The following is a 12,144-nucleotide window of genomic DNA, read 5'->3' on the forward strand; positions in this document are numbered from 1 at the left end:
GTGGAAGCTGATGCCTCCAACGTGGCCCTGGGAGCAGTGCTGTCCCAGCGCGAGGAGCCATCCCAGCCACTCCAGCCCTGTGCCTATTACTCGCGCCAGCTCACTGCTGCGGAGAGGAACTACACCATCTGGGAGAGGGAGTTGCTCGCGATCAAGGTGGCTTTTGAAGTTTGGAGACATTACCTTGAAGGGGCTCGCCACCCTGTCCAAGTGCTCACCGACCACCGGAACTTGGAGCATCTCCAGACCACCCGCCGTCTCAACCAGCGCCAGATCCGGTGGTCCCTATTCTTCTCCCGCTTCGACTTCAAGATCACCTACATCCCCCATACCCAGAACCGGAAAGCCGATGCGCTCTCGCGGAAACCGGAATATGCCCCTGCTTCGACTGAGACCGCGCCTGCTGCTCCCATCCTGCCACCCGCAGTGTTTGCAGCCACCTCCACTTCACCAGCACTCGTGGAGGACATTCGTGCTAGCCAGGCCAATGATCCCTGTGTCCAGCAACACCTCCAGGCACTCCAAGATGGCTCAACAGGCGAGTTCACGACTCGAGGCGGCCTCTTGCTACACCGCGAACGCCTCTATGTGCCGCCCGGGCCCTTGCGGGCAGAAGTACTACGTATGACCCACGACGCGTTACCCGCTGGGCACTTTGGACAGCATAAGACCACCCACTTGCTGACACGGGAATTCTGGTGGCCACGAGTTCGCTCTGATGTTGCCCGTTATGTCAATTCCTGTGACGTCTGCCGACGGGCCAAAGACATCCCAGCCAAACCCCCAGGATTGTTACAGCCCTTGCCCACACCCTCAGGACCCTGGGATACCATCTCGATGGACTTCATCACAGAACTTCCGCGATCCAAGGGTCAGACTTGCATCTTAGTGGTCGTCGACCTGTTTACAAAGATGGCCCACTTCATTCCGTGCCCGAAACTTCCCACAGCTCAGGAGACGGCTCAGCTCTACCTGCAACACATCTTTCGTCTGCACGGACTCCCAGCCCACCTGATCTCAGACCGGGGCTCCCAGTTCTCCTCTCGGTTCTGGCAAGCCCTCCATTCCAGCCTGGGTACTCGAGTGCACCTGTCCTCAGCCTACCACCCGCAGACAGATGGTCAGACAGAGCGCACCAATGCCACGCTAGAGCAATATCTCCACTGTTACACCTGTTACCAGCAGGATGACTGGACCACCCTGTTGCCCCTAGCGGAATTTGCATACAACAACGCGGTCCATTCATCCACCCAAATGACCCCGTTTGCTGCAACCTACGGGTACCACCCCGGTTCTTCCCAGCAATCCTGCCACCCACAAATGTCCCCGCCGTCGATGCCTACCTGCAAGAACTCCACGCCAGCCAAGACTTGCTCCGAGAGCAGCTACAGCGGGCCAAGGAGGCGTATAAACTGGCTGCGGACCGGAAGAGGCAAGAAGGCCCTCCAGTGCAGCCGGGGGATCAGGTGTGGCTCTCGACCCGCTACCTGCGCCGGCCTGGTCGGTCGCACAAGCTGGATGCACGGTTCATTGGACCCTACCCCGTCCTAGAACAAATAAACCCCGTCGCCTTCAGGCTCCAGTTGCCACCCCACCTCCGCATTCACCCTGTGTTTCATCGTTCCCTCCTTGTTCCGGCTGCACCCCCCGACCCAGCTCGGCCTCCTTCCCCGCTGCCGCCACCACCAGTGCTGGTGGATGACGAAGAAGAATATGAGGTGCGCCAGATCCTGGACTCCCGGTACCACCGTGGAGGCCTCCAGTACCTTGTGGACTGGGAGGGATATGGCCCGGAGGACCGGTCTTGGGAGCCCGTGGACAATCTTCATGCCCCGGACTTGGTGCAACAGTTCCACAACGACCACCCCGACCTCCCAGGTCCCTCGACGGAGGGGGGCCCTGGGGGAGGGGATAGTGTCATGGGTGCTGGGGACCCTGCAGAGGAAGATGAGTCTGCCGAGGAAACTGTACCCCTGCCACCTGCACCAGTACCCCTGCCTCCTGCTGAAGAAGATCCCAGCCCCCCTGCCTCGCCCTCTCGGGTGGCTCGTGTGCGTGACCGCCTCCGTCAGGACCTCAGGGATCGGAGGAGGGCGGCACGCTCACAAGCAAGACGCTCCCTGAGTCCTGAGTTTTGAGAGGATTCTGGCCCTCCTAAGAGCAAGGATGCTTGAGTTGTAACAGGATCCTGGCTGCCTCCCAGAGCCAGCAATTAGCCCAAATGGGCAACAGCCAGCAGAGGGCTATATAGCTGTGGGCTTTGGGAGGAGGCTTTGTGGAAGCAACTAGTCATCTACCTGACGTCCTAGCATCCACTTCGGCTTCTGACTTTGGACCTCCTGACCTTGGCTTGCCTTCTGGACCCCCTGACTACGGCTTCTGAACCTCTGACCTACGATACCTGGACGACGATTTGGCTTTGGCACCTTGGACACTCTTGCTCACCGGTTACAGACCTTGGACTGCCCCTGGACTTCGCCTGGCCTGGCCCCAGCTCGTGACATGGGGGAAGGGTCATGCCCAGGGGTCTGGCAAGAGTTAGTTGGCTCCCTAACCAGTCATGGGAATACACCCCCATAACTGGCATAAAGTTATGCCAGCAAAAACTGCAGCATAGCCCATAGGCGCCCACAAGCCCCTGTACAGAATGGAATGTGACAGAAAATGCCCACAAGTTCCTGTGTAGAGCAGAATGCCCACTATGGCCACAGCCAATCAGACCTCTTCTGAGTGGTGTCCAAGTCTCCTTTTCTGTACCCAGAATTAATTCATTAATAATGGTCATAGACCAGCAAACAATTCATAAAAGTCAATTTCATAACCAATAAAAGATGATACAATTATACCAATAGCCAAGCCAGCTAAATCTCAGAATACTTACATTTGGTTAATAGAGCTGTAAATGAGCAATACAGATCTTTCTACAAACCTGAAAAACATCCTAAATTTGCAGAAAAATTTGAAAGCTATAAAACACAACAACCGGGGATTAAAAATCCCAACATTATAAATGAAGTGCCTGTAGCTTTAAGCAACATTCCCTCAGTGGCTGTTGTTAGGCAACCCTGGTATTCCAGGCTGGATTCTGTCAGTAAAAAACTAGGTGAGAGACAGAGCCCTTTCCAACCTACTTAGGCTACTTTTTCTATACCAGTTCCCCCAGTTTCTCTTTTTGCAGTGTACACGCAACACAGTGTACCTTGATTGTACTGGTGTGAGCGCCTGGATATTCTTTTTCTTCCAGAGTTGACCAGCGTTGTATAAATTTGGATACCAGGGGATCATCGTAGTCCACTATCTGAAATCCTGATACATTGGCTCCTCCAAACTGTATTTTTGATAGATCTCCATCTGTAAATCCCTGTGCATGGAGTACATTTGTCAGCTGGGCAATTATTTAACTTTCTTTCACCTCTTAATATGACAAGAGAGCAAGCTATCCAACATATACTTTTGATCTTGAAATATAAAATAAGGATTTTCATAGCTTGATGTGAGCAAGGCAGTATTCTTAATGCAAAGATTTATTATTTTATCTTACAGCATACAAACTCAACAAACTCACAGAGGATCACCAGCTGACCCTCCTCTACCTGCCCTCTATGTTTGGTGAGGATTGGGTTTACAGGGTCTGAAATAGCTCCCCCCCCCAAAAAAGATGCCCTATCCTCCATTGTTTCCAATAGAGGGAAGAAAACAGCAAAAAAAAAAAAAAGGCACGGGCAATAGAAGCCCAGAGGAACAGAATCAAAGTCCCAGAGAATCTCTTCAGTAGAAACTGAAGGTGGGGAGCATTTTTGCAAGCCCAAAAGAACCAGTGCAATGTACAGAGTGCCCAGCAGTACCAGTGCAATCACAGCAGAACCCAGTCCCCCGGTACGGAAAGCTTAAAATGACTGATATCAAAGCACAGAGTCATAAATTCAAGCCGGGGTGGGGGGGGGGGCAGATTTTGCAAATTCTGTGCAGGAAAGAAAGGCGGCAAAAGGGGGGAGGGATCCTCTTGAAATTGACATGACTAATTTGAAACTGACAACAGTGTTCCCAAGACTGGAGAATCAAGACTGGAGAATTTTTTTAAAATGCCCCTTGCTTTGAAGTTTAGTAAATATTTTGTTTGAACAGAGACAGTATGTCTTGGAAAGTATCCATCCATGAACCACCCCAAATCGTGGCCTCTTCTTCCTTCCCTGGGGCAAATCACTCATCGAGCATGTATCTTGTGGTCTGTATTAATTAGCCTGCAGTAGCCTTAACAGGCTTGAAATTCTGTGAGGGTATCCCACCAGACTTTCAAGCATCCTGCTTCCAGAGAAAATCTTGCATAGAAATTCCTCTGGGCTCCTTCTTTCTACCACCATTGACTTGACAACATCACCACCTTGTTGGTTTCCACCTCCTTCTCATCCCTGCTTGAATACTAGTTGCCATGGTTCTAGCCATGCCTGGAAGTCAGCTTTTTTCCTGCTTATTGCAACCTGCCCCTCAGGGCTTTGCAAATATGGATAAATTGAAACCCACACAGTGGGGTAAAAGTATTAGCATTAAACACTTACCAGATTTGCAATGATGTAGTGGTATCCTTTTACATGTTTACCAATTGTAATAACCTGCAACAGAAAAAATAGTTCATTTGATTGGGAAATAGTACACTTAAAATGTATGGTTAATCAGTCACTGGACTGTAATTATCAGTGAACGAAATCATTACACATAAAAATGTGGATTTTAAGTCTGTATAAGTTTCTTAGAGACAAAACTCAGTCGCAAGCTATTTAGCATATCTTTCACAATTCAAACAATAATTTAAATCCACTTTTCTGATCTTATGGACTTATCTCCTTTCCTAAGACTTGCGTAGAGGCTCCCAATGTATTGTACCCATAATAGTTAAGTAGCACTGCCAAAACAATGATGATTTAGATAGGAGAAATTGTTGTCTTCAGTTGGCACTCTTGCCAGTTTATGCTATCTGGTGAGGCTCTTTATGATAGGAGCAGGGCCTCACAGCTAAAAGTCCATCTGGATGATAAAACTTTGAGATGAGAAAGGGTGAGTCCAAGTTTGTTTGATCTACTATTGCAATCCTAAGCATATTCAGGAAAGAGCCAAATGGTAACACATATGTTAGATTTGTTATAAGGAGATGATGCATAGGGAACAACATGAGCACATTTCATGTGGGATTCTGCTGGTGCTGAAGCAGTTCCTCGTGAGGTTTGGACAAGTTGGAGTGGCTGAATTTGGTGGTTGTTTTTTTAGACTGCTTAAGAACATAAGAAGAGCTATGCTGGAACAGTCCATCAAGTCCAGTATTCTATTCACACAATGTGGCCAACCACCCGCATTTAGGAAGCTAACAAGCAGGATGACTGCAACAGGATCCTCCTGCCCAACAGTGCCTCTGGTACTGGGGGGAGTAGATATCCATCATGATCAGTAGCCATTGATAACTCAGTCCTCCATGAATTCATCCATTCCTCTTTTAAAGACTTCCAAGTTGGCAACCTGTGACAGTGAGTTCCACAAATTAAAGTATACCATGTAAGGACATACTTCCTGTTGTCTGCCTGAATCTCCTATCCTTCAGCTTCAGCAGATGACCCTGAGTTCTAGTATTATGAGGAAGGAGAAAAGCTTCATTCTGTCCTCTCCACATTATACAAAATTTTATAAGCCTCTGCTTCCCCTTACTCAACTTTAAACACACACACACACCTGAATAGCCTTAAGTGTTTAGGGCTGTGCCATATAGATGTCATAACAATAAGGGATCTAAGTTACAGCTAAATTCATTTCCAGAAAATGATAGTGAGCAAAGGCATGCATGTGCAACTTAATGCACAGTCAGTTCCTTAGAAAAGTTCTGCAGTGGGAAAATATATAGGTTCTCTTCCCCAGCAGCAACAAGTGTGAACATTCAAATCAGATGTGTTTTTTTAACCCATCACTACATTGTCCCATAGGTAAGAATAGTGCATGTGATGTTCCAGACCTGGGAGGTTATAGCTAGGGATGTGCAAAAAAAAAAAAAATTGGAATTACACGGATTCAGAAGTATACGGGGGGGGGGGGGAATCGGAATCCTGTATATTTCTGAATTCTGTAGTCGGAATAGCCGCATATACTGTAGATGTGCAGCTATTTCCGAATATACAGCCCCATTATACCCTACAAACCCCCCAAGTCCCAAAAAGATTGGGCCAGGGGGTCCCATTCCAGGGGCACCCAAAGAGGGTGCCCCTATTCCACCATTATACCCTAAGGGCCATTGAAATCAATGGCAACATAGGGCATAATTAGAGGGGCAGGGGGTTTGAGGGAGAGCCCCAAAAACTTCAGGGAACCCGCAGGGGACTCTCCCTACAAAACCCCTAAGTCCCAAAAAGATTGGGCCAGGGGGGTCTTTGTCTTTGGGCTCCCCAAAAGGCCCATTGCCAACAATGATGGGGAAAGTCCAATTAGCCACTTCCTCCACTATAATTGCTGTGGGGGAAGTGACTCTGGCCAGAGGGGAGTTTGAGGGAGAGACCCCAAAACTGCAGGGCAGCTTCAGGGGGCTCCCCAGCATGCAACTCTCCTGGCCCAAAAAAGACTGCACCCATCTGTGTGCACCCCAAAAGGAACACTGCTCCCAATGGTGAGAAAAAACCAATTAGAGCCATTTCCTCACTGTAATTGTTGTGGGAAAAGTGGCTCTGGGGAGCAGGAGGTTTTGAGGAGAGCCCCCCAAACTGCTGTGCAGCTTCAGGGCACTGTCCCACACAAAATCCACACGGCCAAAAAAAAAAATTGGACCAGGGGGTCCAATTCCTGGGGCACCAAAGCCAAACCTAACTTCACCCCAGATAATCTCTATAGGACCCAAATGCACTACATCCCTCTATCTACTCTATGAACCCTGCAGACCTGGAAGCAATATAAACCCAGTTGCCAACGTCACTGCCACACAAAACACAATCTGCTCAAGATCTGCTCTGAGGACCTGACTGCAGCAAACCCAGATGCCAGCTCTCCAGCCCTGCCCCAACCAACACGGGGAGAGCTGGCCAAGCACAACAAGCCTACTGGTTCTGGATCTCTCACCCAGGTGTAAGATTCTCCCCCCCCCCCCAAAAAAAACCAGAACCAGGAAAAGAGACAACAGGAGAAGGCCAAGAAACTCAACTGTTAAAAAAAGTGGCCTTTTAAACAATGAAAATTAGGCCAAACAGCACCCCCCCCCCCAAGAACCAGAAGAGAAAAGGAGCAACAGCAGCAGAACGCAGCAGCAACAAATCAAACACAGAATCCTTTTAAAACAGTAAAAAACTTAACTTTTAATAATACAGGAACTTTACCAACTCCTCCCCCCCCCCCCCAAAAAAAACCTTCACCCTAACCCCAAGAAATCCAAGCCACCCAAATCAGGAAAAGTAAAAGGACACTGCACTTTTAAAAGTCCTCTCACTGAAGTAAGATATGGGCAAATTGGCAAATATATATACACATACACATACCAAACTGAGCCATAGATTATATGTTCACTAGATTTCCTGATACCTTAAAAAAGTATGTAAGGATTATAACACCCCCAAAATAACAGAAACAAAAGCTTAAAGACAAAAATGCCCACTGAGACCTCAGTTGCCATTATAGGGTTTGCTAGACAACCAACATTGCTGAGACCTTCCAAGCCTTGGTTTTGTAAAGCAAAGCTGTGCTGGGGGAAGCAGGGAGACCAAAACAGCACTGGAAAAGGTCCTGTTCCCTCCTACCCTGTCATGTCCTCTGATGGAAAGAGGACTTGTTGAGCCAGGCAGTCACCACATGACTGAGGCATAGTAATTTCCAGATGACTTAGGTCTATGCCTTGTTGGTGGCCACCATGCAACTTTTGTAATAAGGTCAGATTTTCCTGGAAAGAAGCTGCCAGAAGAAACAAGGCAGGAAAGCCAAATACTTGGGGAGGCAGCTAAAGACAGGTTTGGCTGGTAGGTAAGGAGGAGGGAAATGCTTTATTATTAGGGATGGGCACAAACCACATTTTAGCAGTTTGATTTGGCTTGTGGTTCACAAACCGAAATGGTTCATATATGTTCATGAGCCATTTAAACCCCTGCTTTCTGCTCCCCACCAAAAGTGGCAGGGAGCAGAAAGCAATGGTTTAAGTGGCTCCAAGCTATTCAAACCAAGCAGCTATTTTTCATGAAGATTAGAAGTGCATCAAATTTCATTGAAGTTCATGGCAGCATTGAAGTTCATAAACATTACTTTGCGAACCATGAACCAGCCAAAATACGTAGTTGGGGTGGGAGGAAAGTGACATGCTTTCCCAAACAACTTCTAAAGTTCTTAATATCCAAGCTATGATTAATTCAACTAGCATGAAGTCAAGAATATTTCATTGCAACAAATAGAAATTAGAATTTCATTTGATCAACTGGACTTTCTGTTTCACTTGCCTGTAATACTAGAATATTCTCATTATTGTCAAAGTATGCAAAAGATAATATAATGGATTGTCAATGCTGGTTCAAACACTTGTTGCTAAATCAGCTGGACATGACGTCTTCTTTCACACATATACTTACATTGCTAGACAATGAAAAAATAGAGGTTAGCAAACCTGGTCCACAATGTCGTTGACTTTGTCTCGTTCACAGTCAAGAATGACTCGCCGTTCCTTTTTTACCTCCAGATCTTGAAACAAGGAGCGGTATGTTTCATCTTTCTTGTCATTGTTAATGTTTCCCACATTGATAGCAGTTACTTGCCACTTCTTTTCAGCAGCAGTATCCAGCACAGCTTGTAATGTTGATAAACCTGGTAAGATAGCAACAGACCATACAGACTCAAACCAAGATGGATACTTTTCTTTCTTTATTTAGAATTAAAACTATTATAATAAAAATATGCTAAATAAAACAGAAATTTTCCATCTGTCCACAGACTTATCCACTTGAATGTTCCTATCCTATTCCTTACTACAGACATGTAATTTATTTCTACAATAACTCAGTGATTAGTTAGCTTGCAGAAAAAAAAAAACAACCACAAAAAGATAAACAAGCAACTGATGATGATGGTGGTGCCTCACTTTGACATCTCATGTATCCAGTTAGACTTCAGTGTAGAAAGGAAGGGTCTGGAGATCTCCCGGAACTACAATATACATGGCTCACTTTATAGCAGGAGCTCCTTTGCATATTAGGCCACACACCCCTGATATAGCCAATTCTCCAAGAGCTTACAGGGCTCTTTTTACAGGGCCTACTGTCAGCTCTTGGAGGATTGGCTACATCAGGGGTGTGTGGTCTAATATGCAAAGCAGCTCCTGCTACAATGTGAGCCCTGGCAATATATATAATTGCAATATATATAAACACAATAGCTTAATCAATATAACAACCTAGTCAAATATTCTAACTTTTTTCTCATTTACTGTTGCATTCTGCACTAGCTGTAATTTCTAGATCAGGCACAAAGGTAGCCCCACATAGAGCGAGTTACAGTAATCCAACATGGAAGTGATAATTGCATGGATCATTGCAGCTAAGTCCTGGGGGTGGGTGAGATAGGGAACCAGCTATAATAAAGGCCAATCTGGCAACTGAAGTGACCTGGGCCTCCATAAAGAGGGAGGAATCCAACATCACCCCGAAGCTCATACCTTTGGCAATGGCACCAGTGGTGCCCCACTGAAGATCAGGAACCTGATTCCTGACCCCAATTCCCCACAACTCAGATACAGGACCTCCATTTTCATTTGATTCAACTTCAGCTGGCTCTGCTGCAACCATCCAGCTATGACCCCCAATGCCCTATCCAAAATATCTGGGGCAGAGTCCATCCATCCATCCATCCATTAACAGATAGAGCTGAGTGTCATCTCCATATTGATGGGAAAGTTCACTTTTCTCTGTATATCCCTTCCCACATTATTTCTTTTTCCTTGCCTTATTCTGTCTTTCTCAGAGATTTACCAATCTACCTTTTATCTGTGTCTCATTTTCAGCTCAGAAGAAAGAAGCGGAGGGAGTAGTCGCAAAGCCCCATCAGTTGTTTTTTTCAGGCTTTCTATTGAATTCCCTTCAAGTGGGGCATTTAAAGGGACTACAGAAGACAGCCCAACAAACAGCTGACCCACAGGGAGCAGTCTCCCACAGGTTCAGTGATCTTTGGGCTGGTTTCTCCTACAGCCCCATTTAAACAAGGTTGCAGGAAAAGCCAGCTCAAAGCTCTGCTTTCTGCTGGTCCTGCTATGCTTTGGGCTTGCTTCTCCCCAGCCTCATTTAAACAAGGTTGCAGGAGACACCAGCTCAAAGCTGACCCAGTGGGGAGCACTCTGCTTTCCATTGGCTCAGCTGATCCTTGGCTGGCTTCTGCAGTCCCTTTAAATTTTAAGGGAACTGCAGTAGAAAGCGGGAAAAACAGCCAAGAGATGGGAGTAGGATTCCCGATCCCCCAGTCGGGGTGGAGATTCTCCCACTTTTACGGGCTCCTCCCATGTCGCATGGCGATGCTCCAGTTTTTTTAATAAAGGAAAGGTTCCCTATGCAAGCACCAGTTGTTTCCGACTCTGGGGTGACGTTGTTTTCACAACATTTTTGAGGCAGACTTTTTTAATGGGGTGGTTTGCCATTGCCTCCTCCAGTCATCTACACTCCCCCCCCCCCAGCAAACTTGGTACTCATTTTACCGACTTTGGAAGGATGGAAGGCTGAGTCAACCTTGAGCCGGCTACCTGAAAACCCAGCTTCCGCCGGGGATCAAACTCAGGAATAAAACTCTATGGTAAAATAGGGCTCAAACCTTAAGAGTTTTGCCCCAAAACTAGAACAGTGGCATCAGCAGCATAATGACATCACTTCTGGATGACCTCATCGTGCTACATTTTGGGACATTTGTTGGTGGGGTCAAGGAAAAATGGAAGACTCAGGGAGCGACCTCCTGAGCACTACAGCTGGCTCTGTTGCCTGGTAAATGTTAACTGAAAGGAAGGCATGGTCAAGCAGGGCCATCGGGCTTGTGGGGTAGCTACCAGCTCATGACAGTGGGGAGGCAGAGCCTTTCAGTCCCAATACACTTCTGATAATGCCATTGAGAGTGGAACTGAGTTTCTGAATTCTGAAAGTAGGCTCAGAAACAAAACCAGGTGTGTTCTGATTTGGGCAGGGGGTAGAACATATTAGTTATGTGACATTCAAAACTAAGCACCAGCACTATTACTTGGCACTATAAGGCATAGGTGCATAGGGCAGTCAGTCAAGCAGTATGCTGACTCTCACTTCATACTTTAATTAACACTAGGGTGACCATAATGTCTGAAGGCCAGCCAGGGACACATTTTTTGGGGGGGAGGTAGGGGTGTGCGCGCGCAAAGCGCGCGTGCCGCCGGAAACAGGAAGTGACGTCACTAATAACACAGGTCGAGATGCAGGACAGGAACCCGGAAGTGACCGACAGGCTGCTTCAGCGTGCCGCTGCGCCGGCCCCCTGGGCCCCACAACGATGGGACCGATGCCACAGGGACGGGCTCGAAACACTCTATGACCCCTCAAAAGAACAGCAGTCTAGCTCACTTCCCCCGAGCCCTGCCGCCATAAGCCTCAAGGGGGCTCATTTTGCGGCATCTCCCGGCGGGAGGGTGGCATCCGCACGGGACACATATCAAATGAAAGAGGGGGCGCAGGGCTATCAGAAACAGCCGGCGGAGGGAGTCGCGAGACCACCCCACTGGGGGATCCACACCCCGAAAGTGATGAAGGTGGCGCAGATAGAGCCAACAGAGCAAACAGGACAAAATAAATAGGCTGCATTATGCAGCACAGTTGAGAAAGTGCCTTATCCCATATACTGATGAAGTAAATACAGGATCTGAGAACAAAATTGCACCAGAAGACACAAACACAAAGCTCCCTTACACTGAATCAGTGCTTGGGTCCACCAAAGTCAGTATTGTCTACTCCAGTCACAAACACAAAGCTCCCTTACACTGAATCAGTGCTTGGGTCCACCAAAGTCAGTATTGTCCACTCCAGTCACAAACACAAAGCTCCCTTACACTGAATCAGTGCTTGGGTCCACCAAAGTCAGTATTGTCACATAAGAACATAAGAGAAGCCCTGTTGGATCAGGCCAGTGGCCCATCCAGTCCAACAC

General features: G+C 47.5%; 1 protein-coding gene across 5 annotated transcripts in view; it reads right to left on the reverse strand.

The window, feature by feature from the left end:
- The window catches only part of GRIA2 (glutamate ionotropic receptor AMPA type subunit 2), a 123,667-nt gene that overhangs the window by 32,042 nt on the left and 79,481 nt on the right, over nucleotides 1–12,144 (reverse strand). For all 5 annotated transcript variants that reach the window (XR_009555794.1, XM_060246600.1, XM_060246598.1 and 2 more), the window contains exons 4-6: nucleotides 8,609–8,805; nucleotides 4,557–4,610; nucleotides 3,200–3,361 (exon numbers count right to left, since the gene is read on the reverse strand). Coding sequence is in view for 4 of the 5 variants with exons in the window: in XM_060246600.1 (XP_060102583.1) it covers nucleotides 3,200–3,361; nucleotides 4,557–4,610; nucleotides 8,609–8,805 (413 nt within the window). In the remaining variant the exon portion in view is untranslated. The remainder of the gene's footprint in view (nucleotides 1–3,199; nucleotides 3,362–4,556; nucleotides 4,611–8,608; nucleotides 8,806–12,144) is intronic.

This window comes from Heteronotia binoei, chromosome 9, assembly GCF_032191835.1.
Source record: "Heteronotia binoei isolate CCM8104 ecotype False Entrance Well chromosome 9, APGP_CSIRO_Hbin_v1, whole genome shotgun sequence".
Lineage (NCBI taxonomy): Eukaryota > Metazoa > Chordata > Lepidosauria > Squamata > Gekkonidae > Heteronotia > Heteronotia binoei.